Source organism: Lithobates pipiens, unplaced genomic scaffold (assembly GCF_037356315.1).
Source record: "Lithobates pipiens isolate NorthernLeopardFrog02 unplaced genomic scaffold, aLitPip1_a1.2 Scaffold_22, whole genome shotgun sequence".
Taxonomy (NCBI): domain Eukaryota; kingdom Metazoa; phylum Chordata; class Amphibia; order Anura; family Ranidae; genus Lithobates; species Lithobates pipiens.
This window is the reverse complement of record NW_027507784.1, coordinates 321134680-321153308: the sequence shown is the minus strand read 5'-3', so window position 1 is coordinate 321153308 and position 18629 is coordinate 321134680. Positions and strand designations below refer to the sequence as shown.

The following is an 18629-nucleotide window of genomic DNA, read 5'->3' as shown; positions in this document are numbered from 1 at the left end:
TTTCTTTTGAAGCCAGCAAGCTGTATTATTCGAAGTTAGACGTTTTGTAAATGTCTGTCAGATTATACACCTTTTTTCAAATCACATGCGATGTCTGGCATCACACCAGTTGCAAACCGGTGTTCTGGCAGATAGTGTCCTGCCATCATATAGTGTCCGCCCCGTACTGCGCATATGCAGTACGGGGCAGACGAAGCTTCGAAAAATCTGACGATGAACGGCGCCTGCGCCGTGAGTGGAGGTGTTGGCCCCCCATCCAAGCGGACATTAGGGTTGTGAAAATTAGAGGGCCCCTCGCGGGCGAGCTTCGCTCACCACGCTTCGGGCTCGGCCTCGCTGCGATCGGCTCTTTATTCTAACTCTGTCCACTTGGATGGTGGGGATAGAACCTGGACTCACAGCGCAGGCGCCGTTCATCCTCAGCTATTTTCGGAATCTGTGTGTGCTGTGTACTGCGCAGTACACAGCGGACACTATCCGATGGGGGACCATATTTGATAGGACACCGGCCCTGAATGTTTTTTTTTTTCCTTTTTTTTTTTTAGGAAAGTAATTTTACTTTTGCATCATGTGTCCCCACCAGCCATCCTTTCCCTGACCTTTTCTATCAATTTATCTCCTTGTCATGTCAAATAATCAACTCATTAGTGGCCTTAAAGTGGTTGTAAACCCTAAAAAAAAAATTCCCCCCCCCCAAAAAAAACAACCTGCAAGACAAAGGCATAATGCTCATTATGAATTACTTGCCTGAGATTGACGCCCCCGCAGTGGTCCTCAACCACTCCGGCGGCCGACATCGCTCCCGGGGGTTACTTATGGGTATCGTGGCTGTGATTGGCTGGAGCCACAATGACGTCACTCCCGGTAACGGCACAGTCTAGCTGAAGCAACGGCACATATGTGCCGTTGCTTCAGTTTGCTTAAGTGCACATGTGCCGATGACATCACCGCATGCAGATACAGGGATATCTCCTAAACCGTGCAGGTTTAGGAGATATCCAGTGTAGCTACAGGTAAGCCTAATTATAGGCTTGCCTGTAGTAAAAAGTAGTTGTAAAGGGTTTACAACCACTGTTATTGGTCTGCATGGCTCTTGGTCAGTTGTAACAATATTTTTTTTTGTTAAAATGATTGAATAATATATAGCATAGTTTTAGGAGAGACGTAGATGTTTCATTTCCCACGTAGAAGGAAAATTCAGTGTATATTTCAGCGGGAGAGAGAATGTAGACCCTTCCTGTGTTTTAACATCGTTAATGAACTTCATATCAGATAGCTGGAAGGAGTAATGAGAGTATGTATCTCCACTGCTTCATACACAATAGAGGGCCCGGCCTCTTGCTAACTTATCAAGAATGACAAAGGCTGCAATCGATCCAATCACACTCCGGACACATTCTTTCAACCCCGTTCTACTAACTGTTGCGTCAAGTGAAATGTATAGGGGCCATGTCTTGAACGTTTGGTAGTCTTGTATGCCCACTGGGTATACACAAGTCTTTACTGTCACAATTACCCAAAATATATATTTTTGACAAGATTTTTCACACTTTTCCTTGCTTGCTGTTTCAAGCTTTGGTCATTGTATTTTACATCTAGATTTTTAAATGCTTCTAGTGGTCATCTGTATATGGGGGAGTGCAATGCCTTCCCGTTTTACGAATATTGATGTACATTCTCTAAGGCTAGCCATACATGTTAAACAGTGTGGTTGGCTGACCTGTCGGCTACTGGGGTTAATTTACTAAACTGGAGAGTGCAAAATCTGGTGAAGCTGGGTATCTTGGCCAATCAGCTTCTAACTTCAGCTAGTTCAATTAACCACATCAACACTGGCCACTTTTACCCCTTCTCTGCCCAAGGCAATGTTCTGATTTCAGCACTGACGCACTTTCAATGACAATTGTGCAGTCACCTATACCCATATGACCTTTTTATAATTTTTGCATGCAAATAGCCATTTTTTTTTGGGGCTGTATTTAACCGCTTCAGCCCTGGAAGATTTGGCTGCTGAATGACCAGGCAATTTTTAGCGATTCGGCACTGCGTCGCTTTAACTGATAATTGCGCGGTCGTGCGACGTTGCACCCAAACGAAATTGACGTCTTTTTTTTCCCATATAGAGCTTTCTTTTGGTGGTATTTGATCATCTCTGCGTTTTTTTTTTTTTTTTTTTTTTTTTTTTTTGCGCTAGAAGCAAAAAAAAGCGACAATTTAAAAAAAAAAATACAATATTTTGTACTTTTTGCTATAATAAATATCCCCCTTTTTTTAAAAAAAAAAAAGCTAATTTTTTCTCAGTTTAGGCCAATATGTATTCTTCATTTTTTTTGGTAATAAAAATCGCAATAAGTGTATTGATTGGTTTGTGCAAAAGTTATAGCGTCTACAAAATAGGTGATAGATTTATGGCATTTTTATTATTTCTTTTTTTACTAGTAATGGCGAATGGGGCGCGCATTGCGGCGATCGGCGGTGCAGTGTGGTGTGTAAGTCTGACACACCGCAACTACAATCTCGGTAGAGTCTCCGATGGAGACATTTTAACATGTGATCAGCCGTGTCTGATCAGTGTAAATAGGAAGAGCCGGTGATCGGCTTTTCCTCACTCGCATTTGTCAGACGCTAGTAGAGGAGAGCCGATCGGCTGCTCCTCTGACGGTGGGGGATCTGTGCTGATCGATTTTCCCCCCGAGGATGCCCACACTGGTCCACCAGGGACACCATCAGTCCACCAGGGATGCCCAGCACCAGGTATGACACCCTAGACCACAATGGATGCCAGTCAGTGCCCACAATGGATGCCAATCACTGATTGGCATGCATTATTGTTTGGCATCCATCAGTACAATACTTTAAACTACAATGCCGCCCATCAGTGCCCATCTCTGCCGCCCATCAGTGCCCATCTCTGCCGCCTATCAGTGCCCATCTCTGCCGCCTATCAGTGCCCATCTCTGCCGCCTATCAGTGCCCATCTCTGCCGCCTATCAGTGCCCATCTCTGCCGCCTATCAGTGCCCATCTCTGCCACCTATCAGTGCCCATCAAAGCCACCTCTTCAGTTCCACTTCATTGGTGCCACCTCATCAGTGCCAATCAGCACCCATCAGTGAAGGAAACGTACTTATTTACAAAGTTTTGTAACTGAAACAAAAAAAAAACATATTTTTTTCAAAATTCTCGGTCTTTTTTTTTTTTATTTGTTTAGCAGAAAATAAAAATCCCAGAGGCGATCAAATACCACCAGAAAAAAATCTCTATTTGTGGGAACAAATTGATAAAAAATTAGTTTGGGTACAGTGTAGCATGGCCATGCAATTGTCAGTCAAATTCCGACAGTGCTGAAAGCTGAAAATTGGTCTTGGCAGGAAGGTGTATAAGTGCCCGGTACTGAAGTGGTTAAATAGCGTTGATTTAAATCAAGCCTTTTTACTGGTGATTTAAATCAAATCCACCTTGAGGCAGAGTCAGGATTGCTTACCACTGCTAGAGGAACCATAGGCTTCCATAGAACCTCTGCTTGAGATCAGGACTTTGCAAAACATTCATGTCCTGTTTACAAAATGTGGTTGTGGACTGAATTAACTTGGTGGTGCGCGACTATTATTTTCTATTTTTATTTTTTTCTTCAATTTTCTTCCCGTACATTCAGAATTGATGTGCTTATTTGAAATGTAAACAATATTTAGAAGCTACTCACTGAAATATTGGACCTCCTGCCCTGTGTTTCTCCCTTTCTGCCCATCTAATTTGCTTAAAAAAAATCGGAATTGGCTGAACAATTTCTCCCCTTTTAAAAATAAAGGAAGAAACGGACATTTCTTTAACCCCTTTTAGCTTATTAGGAGATACTGGTTGGCCATGCTTTTTAAATATTTTGGAAGACGAATAGTTAATTTCCATTTCCATTAAACCATTACCAGCTCCACGAGCTGCGTCCCAGAGCCAAGACTTCGTTTGTTTTCCATCTCCCCAGACCTCATCAGCTGTTTGTTATCTTTTGAAATCTTGGGTTTATTCTGCGGAAAAATAATAGTGACGTCCCTAATGCACTTTACGACCCGGGCTGCGGTGACTCAGACTGTCTGGGAAGATGTGGGGATGCACTTGCCAGAATGTTCAGTTCCGAGCAAAAAGAAAACGCCGAATCCTACTTGTTTCATCATAAATAAAAGAGATGGTTCTCGCTGGATGGCATAGCTAGAGTCAGGTTTACGAAAGCAGATGCTTTTGTGGATACTTGAGCTGAGCATGACTAGATAATCCTGGTTAGCATCAAAAGTTTATCACACCGGGCTTGAAACGTGGCAAGTATTCAGTCAGAACTTTCTTGATGGGCACTCCATTCTTTGTTTTATAGTATATAAGAGAAATATAATAAATACGTGGGTTTCAGTATTTTGGAATCACTTGATGATCAAGTGAGCAATTTTCTTTTTGTGACAAGAAGTTATTGCGAAATTGCCAAAAAAAAATTTCTGTTAATTTCTCCAATATATGTATACTTCACCATGTGTTATTTCTTTAAAGCGGTGCCCCCCCCCCCCCCTCCAAAAATAAAAGTCAGCAGCTACACACACACACACTGTAGCTGCTGATTTAAAATATAAGGACACTTATCTGTACTGGAATCCAGCGATGTTGGCACCCCAACCGATGATTCCATCGGCTGTCGGGTGCTGCCGCCGCAGCAGGGTCCCTACTGTGCATGCGCTCCCTTTAATGGCACGGCAACGGGGAGGAGGGAGCTGAACTTCTGACGTACCTCGTCTGACGGAAGTGGGGACAGGGTACCTGTCGAAAACATGTACCTGCTCCCCCCTCCCCCTGAAAGGTGCCAAATGTGTCACCGGAGGGGGGGGGGGGTAGGAATCAGATAAGTGGAAGCCCCACTTTTGGGTGGAACTCCGCTTTAACCCCTTTACGTCTAAGTGTAAAAACAAATGTTAATGCCTAAGCACAATTCTTTTACTTTGTGCTTTTTTTAATGTGAAACATGTAAATATAAGTTAAAGGTGTAAAAATATTAAAGAACAAAGGAAACAAAATTAAAAAGTTTTAATTATTATTAATTATTAATAATTATTAATAGTTTATAAAATAGAAGTGAACAAAAAAAAAATTAGCAGGAAAATTATTAAATGGAGGAGAATAAGGTGTTAAGGCTGATTACAGTAAATTAAGGGTTAACATGATTGTAAGCCTTCATTTTTTTGTTTTTGTTTAAAATAACAAACATGTCATACTTACCTCCACTGTGCATCTCGTTTTTGAACAGAGTGGCCCCAAACATAGTCTTCTGGGGTCCTTCAGCAGCTCCTTGCCTCCCCGTATCAGATAACCCCCTAGGAGAAACGCTCTCCCGGGGAGTTACCTTGCAGGCGCACTCCCGAGGCCAGCACTCGGCGTCCATAGACATGAATGCCGGACTCTGCCCTGTGCCACCCCATGCCTGCCTTAGACTCTTTCACACTGGGGTGTTTTTTAGCACTAAAGATAGCACCCGAAAAGCACCTCTCATGCCTCCCCAGTGTGAATGCCCGAGTGCTTTCACACTGGTTAGGTACGCTTGCATAACAAAGAAAAAAAGTCCTGCAAGCAGCATTTTTGGGGTGGTTCAGCAGAGGTGCATGATACACCGCTCGCAAAAGGCCCTGCCCACTGAAATAAATGGGCAGCACTGCCGAAGCGCCTGCAAAGTGCTTCAGCAGCACCTCAACATGGGCACTTTTAACTCTTTCCTCGGCCGCTAGCAGAGGTTAAAAGCGCTGCTAAAACTAGCGGTGCTTTACCACTAATATGCCGGCACTGCCCCAATGTGAAAGTACCCTGACAGAATGGCGATCTGCCTTATTTACATGCCTGCATTCTGAACGATCAGAGTGCCGGCGGATGTCGGGTCCACGGGACCCGCTGTGTAGGACCTCAGCGGGAGCGAGCTGCTGGTGGAGGACACGCGTGCCCGGATATCCGGAGGTGCAGATATATATGTGATCCTGCCCAGAGGGGCCACCCTTTGGCAAGTGGTTAACACCATCATTTACCTGCAGGACCACCTAATATCTATCACAAACCATTCTACTGGTCCAGCACGGCCTCTAGCTCAAACTAATAATTTAACAGTCCATGTTATGGACTTGAGAAGAGAAGATTGTTTTGTAGTCCAGCAGGAGATAACTGGAGAGGACTAATTGTGGGTATTGCTGGCAAATTCAGTACGTCATTGTTAGTGCTGTGTCGCTTAAATCGGTTAGGAGCTGCCTGGATTTCTGACCAATCAACAGGTATTTTTCTTTACTTTTTAGAGGGATATACAGAGAAGTGTACATATTGCAGAAATGTACTTAATTTTGTGCCCACACATATACACTTTTGAGTTTTTGTACAAGCCATTCAATAGGAGCCTTTACTTCTCTGTGCCTACCACCATGTTGGTTAAGAGGTAATGACCGGGTCAGAGCATTTCCTACGGACTTCCACGTCAAGATGATACAGAGATTATAAACTAAGTGTGCAAGGTAATTATCAAAAAATAAATAAAAATCACAAGCAGGAAAAACCCTAGTCTCATATATTTCAGTGATTATCGGGAAAAGGAAAAGGATGAGATAATGTTGGGCTCTGCTCCACTGTAGTGAACCAATAAGAATCACCATGGTCCAGTTTGTCACCATTACTCATTTTATACTACAAAGAGTTATTTTCTTCTGCTAATTGGAGGGAAATGTTGTGTAGCTTTAATGTAATCCACTTGCAGATTGAAGTCATTCTCCTGTTAACTTAATAGAGTTTATCTTGGCATTTAGAACTTTGAACTTCAGTTCTTAAAGTGGTTGTAAACCCATCCATATACTAAGTGAAGTGACTGGCCTCAGGTAATACACAGAGATGTAAAAAAGTTGCACCAGTCTTCTCTACATCTTTTCAGCCCCCAACATGTCAAATTGCAGCCTATTGCCGGTCAACGGCACTGTCCCAATCGGTGTGATGCTGACTTTGCTGCGCTGCACCGATTTTCCAAAAGTAGTTCCTGCACTAGTTTTGGCAATTTCAATAAACATCTGGGCATGAACCTGCAGAGATGCCTTTGAAATCGCCCCCAAACTCACACTGAAATGTGGGTATGAAATCTGAACTTGCACAATTTAAAACCAATGTTCAGTGTGAATGAGGGCTCAAAGTCTACAATCTTTTACAAAAGCTTGTCTGAGCTGTCAGAAAATAGGGGTGCAGAGCTAAAGTTACACTCTGCATAGCTTAGAGAGGACAGTTCTGAGAGCTGATTGGAGGGAAGGGAGCAGGGGCAGAGCTGAGGCTGTCAATCAGTATGAGATCCTATCCCTGTTACCTTTTTCACTGTTGGTGTCAGGAAAACTTATCAGAAGAGATTCATGCTGGTAGCAGAGGACTGAAGCGGCAGACAAAAATTACATTTAGTGCTCTGGATTGAGGCTCGTACACACTATAGAGGGATATGCTTTATTTATATTTCATGTCTGAGGTTTACAACCACTTTAAGTAGACTAGAGGCCTTTGCAATGTGAAGCCACACACCTCTTTAAATATGAGTGATCACATTAGCTGTTAGTTTTGAAGCTTGTAGAGCAGGGCAGGCACGCTGTAGATTCTGTGGGGTACCCCTTAAAAAAAAAAAAAATTAAAAGTCAGCAGCTACAAATACTGCAGCTGCTGGCTTTTAATAATCGGACACTTACCTGCCCCAGGGTCCAGCGATGCGGGGGAACGAAGTCCCCCCCTCGTTCCCCGCTCTGCTCGCGGCGCCGTCATGCATACTGTGGGCACCCGGCTGTGGCTTCACAGCCGGGCACCCACTGCGCATGCGCGACGGCGCAGGGCGCCGTGATATGCCGTACAATCACCTGGGACACGTGACAGGTCCCAGGTGAATGTGCGGCGCAAGGGGAAGTGATGTCACCAGCCCGGGCAATGAAGAAGGCAGACTACGAGGGACCCCCTAGCAACCGGTATTTAGAGGTGAGTAAAAAAATTTTTTTTTTGCCAATTATTATTTTATTTTTTATTTTTTTATGAATTTTAAGCAGCTTTTCATTTTTTGGTGGCAACACCACTTTTAACAATCAGACAAGGTTCCTTGACCTGCCTGATCCCTATACATTCAAAAAAGCCTGAGCTGCTGATGTTAGCATCCCACAGACATGAGGTCATTACCAAAGAAATACTTAGATACAGCAGAAAGTGCCCATTCCATGGAAAACCAACCATGCTAATTTGCATATTTGGAGCTTCCCTTGGTTTAGAAAATATGTACTGTAGGCCACATTTAGATGTATTTAAACGACTGAAGAACTTCAGGAAGCTTTTCTTTGGACTGACGTTCTTTTTAATGTCTTGCACACCTTTTTCTCTTGAGGGTCTTCACGGTTTAGATCTCTACTTCCAAACTCCATCACAATGCTTGGCCTATTGCAGAGGTTGTCACCCCTTTTGTCTCATAATTCTGCAGTTAAGAGGCAGAATATCTTACTCATATTTTTCCCCGCCAAAAGATATTTTTCAGTCCACCCAATGCTGCAATATCATTTTTGGGTAAACCAGGCTTTTCACAAACAATCGTCAGTAAACCTTTATTTACCCAGGCACATGCTGCCAGATAGGTTTCTTTGTGGCTTCCTCATGAAGTTCTCCTTCTGTCCATCTCCTCTTCTATCATTCTTCCTCTGTCTAGGACTGGTAGTTTCTCTCCGCTGCTTTGTAGCATTTTTTTTATAAAAGGTACTTCATCTGCAGGCCACATGTGAAAGAGGCTTTGCTGCCATGGAGGAGACCCACCAAAAGAAGATTGAGGACCTCCAGAGACAACACCATCGAGAACTGGAGAAGCTGCGAGATGAGAAGGACCGTTTGTTGGAAGAAGAGACTGCAGCCACCATCTCAGGTACGTGGATACTGGATGATGTTGCAGCTATGGAAACTGTGCTTGAAGATTTCTATTTTTTATTTTTATTTTATTTCTCTTGGTCAGCTAGAGCTCAGACTTGCCAAAGTTTTATATTGTAAAGTTCATTGCCTACGGCCCCAGCGACAATCTTAGGTCCTACCTTTCACAAAGCAAGTATAAAAAGTCAGTCTATGGTGACTTCCGATTTTTAGCCTTGAAAGGAATTCAGCTACTTTATAAAAACTGTAGGAATACCATGAGTTAAGTCTAACAAGGTGTCTGCCTCCTCTTAGACTTCTCTCTATTATTCACCTCTGACAGGTTTATTGTGCTCCAGGAGGATAACTTCCCGGAGCTCTGAAGCTGCTTACTGTGGTCTTGGTTCCTTCAAGAGCAGAGTTGCTGGAACAGCTTTGCCTCCCCCCCTCCCCGCCTTCTGCCCATTCACAGAAGCCTTTGTATTATGTGGACTCATTCATAATATAAAAAGGCTTCTGTGAATGGGCAGCAGAGGGGAGGGATGAGCATCGCTTCTGTGTGTGCTGCTTTCCTCTCGCAGCTGGAATCCCTGGCAGTGCAATAAACCTGTCGCATTCTGTGAGGGGAAAAAAGTATTTGATCCCATGCTGAATGTGCACGTTTCCTGACTGACAAATGATCAGTCTATAAAAATCCAGAAAACGCATTTAAAAAAAGTTATAAATTGATTTGCATTTTAATGAGAAAAGTATTTGACCCCTTTGCAAAATGACTTAGTACTTGGTGGCAAAACCCTTGTTGGCAATCGGAGGTCAGATGTTTCTTGTAGTTGACTACCAGGTTTGCACACATCTCATGAGGGATTTTGTCCCACTTCTCTTTGCAGATCCTCTCCAAGTCATTAAGGTTTCAAGGCTGACATTTGGTAACCCCAACCTTCAGCTCCCTATACATATTTTCTATGGGATTAAGATCTGGAGACTGGCTAGGCCACTCCACAACCTTAATGGACTTGTTCTTGGGCCACTCCTTTGTTGCCTTGGCCGTGTGTTTTGGGTCATTTTCATGATGGAATACCCATCCACGACCCATTTTCAATGGCCTGGCTGAGGGAGGTTCTCGCCCAAGATTTCGGCAGTACATAGCCCAGTCCATCATACCTTTGATGCAGTGAATTTGTTCTGTCCCCTTGGCAGAAAAACACCCCCAAAGCATAATGTTTCCACCTCCATGTTTGATGGTGGAGATGGTCTCCTTGGAATCATGGGCAGCATTCCTCCTCCCCCAAACACGGCGAGTTGAGTTGATGCCAAAGAGCTCGATTTTGGTCTCATCTGACCACAACACTTCAGTGACAAGATTCTCCCATGTAGTTCTGGGCTTATTCCTCACCGATTTCATGATCGTTGAAACGCCACAAGGTGAGATCTTGCATGGAGCCCTAGACCAAGGGAGATTGACAGTTATATTGTGTTTCTTCCATTTGCAAATAATCGCACCAACTGTTGTCACCCTCTCACCAAGCTGCTTGGTGATGGTCTTGTAGCCCATTCCAGCCTTGTGTAGGTCTACAATCTTGTCCCTGACATCCTTGGACAGCTCTTTGGTCTTAGCCATGGTGGAGAGATTGGAATCAGATTGCTTCTGTGGACAGGTGTCTTTTATACAGGTAACAAGCTGAGATTAGGAGAACTCCCTTTAAGGCTGGATTCACACCTATGCATTTTTGTGCTTTTCGCATTTTGCAGATTAGCACTACAGTCCATTTATCATGGTTTCCTATGGAACACGTTCTGTAATGCAAATCTGCAAAATGCAAAAAGCACTAAAAATGCATCCAGCCTAAGAGAGTGATCCTAATCTCAGCTTGTTACCTGTATAGACGACACCTGGGAGCCAGAAATCTTGCTGATTGCTAGGGGATCAAATATTTATTTCGCTCACTTAAAATGCAAATCAATTTCTAACTTTTTTTAAATGCGTTTTATGGATTTTTTTTTTTTTTGTCGTTCTGTTAAAATAAACCTACCATTAAACTTAGACTGATCATTTCTTTGTTACTGGGCAAACACTCAAAATCAGCAGGGGATCAAATACTTTTTTCCCTCGCTGTACAGTGCCTTGAAAAAGTATTCATACCCCCTGAATTTTCCACATTTTGTCATGTTACAACCAAAAACGTATTTTATTAGGATTTTATGTAATAGACCAACACAAAGTGGCACATAATTGTGAAGTAGAAGGAAACTGATAAATGGTTTCCAATTTTTTTTACAAATATGTGAAAAGAGTGGCGTGAGTCAATACTTTGTAGAATCACCTTTCGCTGCAATTACAGCTGCAAGTCTTTTTGGGGATGTCTCTACCAGCTTTCCACATCTAAAGAGGGACATTTTTGCCCATTTTTCTTTGCAAACTAGTGCAAGCTCTGTCAGATTGGATGGAGAGCGTCTGTGAACAGCAATTTTCAAGTCTTGCCACAGAGAATTTAGGTCTGGACTTTGACTGGACCATTCAAACACATGAATATACTTTGATCTAAACCATTCCATTGTAGCTCTGGCTGTACTGTATGTTTAGGGTTGTTTTCCTGCTGGAAGGTGAACCTCCGCCCCAGTCTCAAGTCTTTTGCAGACTCTAACAGGTTTTAGTCTAATGCCACGTATTCATGACTGGGCTTTCCGGCAGACTATGTCCGGCGGTTTTCCCGATGGACTTTCGGCGGAGTTCCAACAGACATTCCAAACAAACGGACTTGGCCACCCACGAACGGACTAAGTAATTTTGAACGTGATGACGTAAGACAGGACTAAAAAAGGATGTTCAATAGCCAGTAGCCAATAGCTTCCCTTGCGTCATATTTGGTCTGTCGGAACAGCATACAGACGAACGGTTTTCCCGATAGGAATGGAGTCCTTCAGACAAATTTGAAACAACCTATTTCTAGGTCCGTCTGATTTTTTTATTTTTTTTTTTATGTGAAAAACGATTGGATTAGCCCACACACGATCGGATTGTCCGACAGACTGATTCAGTCTGACCTAGTTTGCCAGAAAGTCCGGTCGTGTTTACGTGGCATAAAATTGCCCTGTATTTGGCTCCATCCATCTTCCCATCAACTCTGAAAAAGCATCCCTACATGATGCTGCACCACCATCTTTCACAGTGGGGATGGTGTGTTCAGGGTGATGTGCAGTGTTAGTTTTCCACCACACATAGCGTTTTACTTTTAGGGCAAAAGTAAAATATTGGTCTCGTCTGACCAGAGCACCTTCTTCCACGTTTTCTGTGTCCCACACACTGCTTCTCGCAAACTTCAAACAGGACTTGGTTTCTTTCGCAATAACTTTCTTCTTGCCACTCTTCCTTAAAGGCCAGATTGTGGAGTGTGTGACTAATAGCTGTCCTGTGGACAGATTCTCCCTCCTGAGCTGTGGATTTCTGCAGCTCCTCCAGAGTTACCATGGGCCTCTTGGCTGCTTCTCTGATTAATGCCCTCCTTGCCCGGCCTTTCATTTTAGGTGGTCGGCCATGTCTTGGTAGGTTTGCAGTTGTGCCATACTCTTTCCATTTTCAGATGATGGATTTGAACAGTGCTCCGTGACGTTCAAAGCTTGGGATTTTTTTTTTTTTAACCTAACACTGATTTAAACTTCTCCACAACTTTATCCCTGACCTGTCTGGTGTGTTCCTTGGCCTACATGATGCTGTTTGTTCGCTAAGGTTTTCTAACAAACCTCTGAGGACTTCACAGAACAGCTGTATTTATACTGAGATTCAGTTACACACAGGTGGACTCTATTTACTATTTAGGTGACTTCTGAAGGTGATTGGTTCCACTAGATTTTGGTTAGGGGGATCAGGGTAAAGGGGGCTGAATACAAATGCACGCCACACTTTTCACATATTAGTAAAAAAAAAAAAAAAAACCATTTATCATTTTCCTTCCACTTCACAATTATGTGCCACTTTGTGTTGGTCTATCACATAAAATCCCAATAAAATAAATTTACGTTTTTGGTTGTAACATGACAAAATGTGGAAAATTTCAAAGGGTATGAATACTTTTTAAAAGCACTCTAAAGCAGCTACATATCAGGAATATGAAATGTTGGGTAACAAATGCTTTAACTATGCATAGATGTGGTGGCTTTATTCATTTTCTTCTTTAGGTTTTTTTCACTGTACTGTATCTATGGAGGAGCAGTATTGTTATCCAAGGACAGGACCACAGAGCACCCCCTCTTTTGAATAACTCATAGGGGAAGTGTTCTGTAGTTCACGTATTGTATATAACCTGGTCAAAGATAACACTGCAGATGCATAGGACAACACTGGATTTCAGGTAGAATCAACAGGTGTTTTTTGCACTATTTGAACAGATATAACCAAACACTTTCAGTGGTATATGTAAAAATAAAAGATCAATGTCAGGGTTTACATACACTCCAATTTTCAATTGTGAATGGAGTGCATCTTTAACCTGTTCCCAATCCGCGCAATAGCCGAATGACAGCTACAGCGCGGACCTACATTGCCGGGAGGCCGTCAATAGTCTTTTTCCCCTGTGCCCCCTGCAGGGCGCACGCTGTAATCACCGAGTCAATGAGACTCGGGTGAGTGGAGTAAGGGGCCGATCCCGGACCTTTACCATGTGATCAGCTGTCAGCCAATGACAGCTGATCTTGTGATGTAAACAGAAGATCGGTAATCTAATCTTTTTTTTTTTTTATCCTCACGCTGACAGTGTGAGGAGGAAAAAAAAGCCGATCACCAGCTTCTGTGTAAGGGACATCTGAACTGAAGAGGCACAGCTGCCTCATCTGTGCCAACCAGTACCACCTGCCAGTGCCCACACAGTGCATATCAGTGCCCACCAGTGTATATCAGTGGCAACTATTGATGCACAGGAGTGTCACTTATCAATGCCCACCAGTGGTGCCAATCACTGCCTCAACAGTGCCACCTAGTAGTGCTGCCTATCAGTGCCATCTCTCAGTACCCACCAGTGCTGCCTTATCGCTGCCTATCAATTTGGGGACAGTGTAGCATGACTGCGCAGTTGTCATTCAAAGTGTGACATCGCTGAAAGTTGGTCTGGGCAGGAGGGGCGTTTAAGTGCCCAGTAAGGAAGTGGTTAAGAGTACAGGATATGTAATAATGCTGAATTTTTTTAGTGTTGTGTCCTAATAAATTCAGGAGAAATGGGTGTATCTAGAATTTCAGCCAAAAAAAAAAAAAAGCAGCGCCTCTGTACGTATCAAAGGTAAATACAACTTTCCCAATTCCGGTACAAAGTACATTTATCGTTAATCTGCCAATTTAAGGGTATATGCCAATCTGTAGTACAGTGGCTCTTTTATCTAAAACCTAGAGTGCTCAGAAGAAAAGTATTTTGTTTATTGTACTTTCTTTTCTAATACATTGACTTTTTAAAAAAAAAAATTTTTTCTTCAGCCATTGAAGCAATGAAGAATGCCCACCGTGAGGAGCTTTTTAGAGAGCTGGAGAAATCTCAGCGCTCCCAAATCAGTAGCCTCAATGCGGATGTGGATTCTCTGCGGAGGCAGTACCTGTAAGTCTCGTGAAAATAAAGTACCTCACCTCTGAAATCATTGAGACTTGTTCTTTAGAGCTTGAAAGCGGAACTGTAGCCAGGCAGCGGACATTCAGATATTTATATTTTCTTAACACTGGAGATTAGCTTAAAACGAGCCCCAACTGACCTCTGCAGCTGCAAACACTGTGGAGCAATTCATCCTCACACTTCACAAAAGAAGTACTGAAGTTGTTCAAGGGGGTTCTGAGCACTCTGCTTTCCACCTCTTCCTGTGCACCTGCTTTGTGTTTACATTGCAGATTATTGCAGTGCCTTCAGCTACAGACCTATATAGGGCTTGTCCTAAAGCTTTCTTTTCCATATTATGTCCTAACTTCCTGACCATGCTTATCGGCAAGTAAGCCATAAGATTAGAACCTTGAGCCGGCAAGAATCTAAATTAATTTTTTACCTTAAAACGTTAGTCCCACTAGCTCTAAATGGTGAGTTTAATCTCAACTGTTTAATGATTTTTGAATAGGTTATTTTCTCTTCTCCCTGTTTTGATTTTTCTACTTCAGAAGGTTGGTCCATCTTTTTATTGATTATATTGTGGTATTGTTCATACACCGTTTCTATATCCCTGTTCTAGCTAGGTAGCTCTTACCCTGTTCTGTAGTGTTTTTATTTCCATATTTTATTTATATTTTATTTATATTTTTTATATATATATTTTTTTTTTAATTAACGTTTGCTATATTTCTTATCCAGATTGATTTTACAGTATCTCACAAGTGAGTACACCCCTCACATTTTTGTAAATATTTTATTGTATCCTTTACATTGTAGGTAAAGTCTCATTTCATTCACTGTCGTCACAAGAAAATTAGTGAGTGTACAGCTTGTATAACAGTGTAAATTTGCTGTCTCCTCAAAATAATTCCACACAGCCATTAATATCTAAACCACTGGCAAAAAAGTGAGTACACCCCTAAGTGAAAATGTCCAAATTGGGCCCAAAGTGTCAATATTTTGAGTGGCCACCATTATTTTCCAGCACTGCCTTAACCCTCTTGGGCATGGAGTTCACCAGAGCTTCACAGGTTGTTACTGGAGTCCTCTTCCCCTCCTCCATGATGACATCACGGAGCTGGTGGATGTTGGAAACCTTGCGCTCCTCTGCCCTCCGTTTGAGGATGCCCCACAGATGCTCAATAGGGTTTAGGTCTGGAGGCATGCTTGGCCAGTCAATCACCTGTACCCTCAGTGTCTTTAGCAAGGCAGTGGTTGTCTTGGAGGTGTGTTTGGCTCCATCCATCTTCCCATCAACTCTGACCAGCTTTGGGCCCAATTTGGACATTTTCACTTGGGGGTGTACTCACTTTTGTTGCCAGTGGTGTAGACACAAATTTACACTGTTATATAAGCTGTACACTCACACATGTAAAACACTCACACATGCTTGTCACATAAAAAGATATAATAAAATATTTACAAAAATGTGACCGGTGTATTTACTTTTGTGAGATACTGTGTATATATAGGTATTTATATTGTTGTGTATTTATTAATATATATTTCGATCCTAATTCTGGGTCCCAGTTCTATATATTATTTGATAAATAGCATTCCCTTATCTAGGTGTTATTATCCAGTATTGTGTGTTTTTGGTAATCATTTAGTGTACCTTTTTTCATTTTACTACTGTCCTCTTTTTACAATGAGTATTCCCTGCATTTCTTCCTATTTACGAATACCGCTTCAGTTCTACACTTATTTTTGAAGCACAGCCACCATCTATCGTCCTTGTTTATATGGCTCCATAGAACTTCAGTAAAAGGGTCATTGTAGTTGTTTATCACTTCTAATATGGCTGCCACTTGTTATTTATGCCCTTAGTCTAATAAAGATGGCCACTGATGTTCGCTTTAAAGGGGTTGTAAAGGTATACATTCTATGCATTCAGGTGAAAAAACATCTGACAGTGCCACCACTCCACTACCACATTTGGCACCTTTTGTGGGGGAGTGGGTACCTGGTTTTGACACATCACAGGTCCCAGAAGACTATTAGGCCATTCACAAGGCGCATGCGCACTAGGAAGCCATCTGTGAAGCTGCAAGGCTTTACTTCTGTTCCCCTTACTTCCCATGCTGGCACCTGAAGCCAATTGAACAACTGGCTCGGGTGAGGACATGGCTGGATCCAGAGGCAGGTAAGTGTTATACTGTAGGTAAGCTACAGAATTTGTATTTGCTGACTTTTAATTTTTTTGGGGAGGAACCTGGAGCTTTGCTTTAAGGAGATAAAAAAAACAATGTGTTGTAGGGCTGGCGAAAAAATTGATGTAAATCTTGAATCGAGTTGAGAGGTAAAATCGATTAAAAATTTCGGTAAATCGTTTGTTTGTTTTTTATTGATTTTTTTTATTTATTTTTCACAAGGACCGGCGCTGACACCAAGCCAGTGTTGTGGGCAGGACTTTTTAGGCGAGGCCGCAGCTTCGGCCTAGTCCGGGAGACCGGCTACCGCGGACTAGGCCAAAGCCGCGGCCTCGCCTAAAAACTCCTGCCTGCAGCTCCTCAGGACCAGTGCAGTGTCCATAAAAAAAAAAAGCTGCACCAGAGAAATGACAAGATGGGATTCCAGTTGTACTCCTGTGGATGTTTTTAGAAATACATTTTGTTTTGTGTGCCGTGTAGTTGTCATGTAAAGTTGAATGTTTCCCCTGATTCTTCAACAGGGAAGAGCTGCAGTCTGTGCAGAGAGAGCTGGAGGTCCTCTCAGAGCAATATTCTCAGAAATGTCTGGAGAACGCCCACCTCGCTCAGGCGCTGGAGGCAGAACGCCAAGCTTTGCGCCAGTGTCAGCGAGAGAACCAAGAGCTGAATGCACACAACCAGGTGTCTTGAATGTTTCAGTCTGGTACAGTCGATTATGTAACAGCCTTTAGGGTTGAAACTTTTATTTCTATTTCTTTCGTTACATTGTAGGAGTTGAATAACCGCCTGGCCAGTGAGATAACACGACTAAGAAACCTGGTAACAGGAGATGGGGAGGTATCGCCCCTAACCCAAGGGAAGGATGTTTATGAACTTGAGGTAAAAGGATTTTATTTTCCATTTGGTCATAACTCAAAAGACAGCTATGGACTTCCTCCATAGTAGGTGACAGGTACACTTTACACAATTGCACACATTTTGTTCAATGACTATATGGCCAATTGTTTATGGGCATCTGACCGTCACACTTATGAGCTTGTTGAACCTATCATTTCAGAAACCATGGGTATTATTTTGAAGTCCATCCCATGCTTCTGCACCTATAATAGCCTCTATTCTCCTGGGAGGGGGGCTTTGGCAATTTTATATCTAACTACCCAATAGAACAGGCAACCCCTGGGCCGCAGACTGGTGCGAGCTAGAAAGCACAACCTGCACTGCCACCCTCCCACTACCAGCGGTTGCCAACTCCCCTTCTAGCATCAACACTCCCTTCCCTCTATGTGGTGACCTTACCTACCGAGAAGAAGGGGAGGAGGAAGGAGAGCGACAGGCCGCATACACTCACACCCTCCAGGGGTGATAGGTTGCACCAACATGCTGCCCCTCCAGGCGACAGTTACACCCCCCCATGAAGGTGGGCGGCAGTGCTCACACAAGGGAGGTGGCAGGCTGCACACACCCCGCCCCCCTGAAGGGATTAACATTGCTCAGGCCAGTCCCTGGTGCTGGGGAGGTTGAGGCCCACTGCAGTAGAACATTTGTGAGGTCAGGTACTGATGTTGGATTAGAAGACTTGTCTCACAATCAGCATTCCAATTCAGTCCAAAGTGTTTTTGTAGGGTTGAGGTCGGGGCTCTGTGCCAAATTTCTCCACACCAAGCTGGCCACACCATCTTTTATGAGCACAAGGGCACAGTCATGTTGGAACAGAAAAGAATCTCCCCAGACTGTTGCTCCAAGTCTAGAAGTGCAATGTCTAAAATGTCTGTGTGTGCCGTAGTATTGACAGTACCCTTCAATGGAAACACCGGAACTCCATCTTTGGAGAGCTCTTTTTTGACTATATGATGGGTATGTATATCATATGTCCATGAGCATTTGGCCATGTAATGTATACAGCCTCTAGTAATGAAATATTTTACTGTAACACGGATCATCTAAGGTTTTACAATTGTTAAATCTTG

At 43.0% G+C, this 18629-nt stretch overlaps 1 protein-coding gene across 1 annotated transcript in view; it reads left to right on the top strand.

Annotated features, from left to right (window-relative positions):
- MPRIP (myosin phosphatase Rho interacting protein) overlaps nucleotides 1-18629 on the top strand; it is a gene marked incomplete in the record, with an annotated part of 257621 nt that overhangs the window by 223639 nt on the left and 15353 nt on the right. Inside the window, 4 exon segments of the mRNA XM_077449495.1 lie at nucleotides 8772-8919; nucleotides 14359-14476; nucleotides 17184-17343; nucleotides 17434-17541. Of these exon segments, the coding sequence (XP_077305621.1) occupies nucleotides 8772-8919; nucleotides 14359-14476; nucleotides 17184-17343; nucleotides 17434-17541 (534 nt within the window).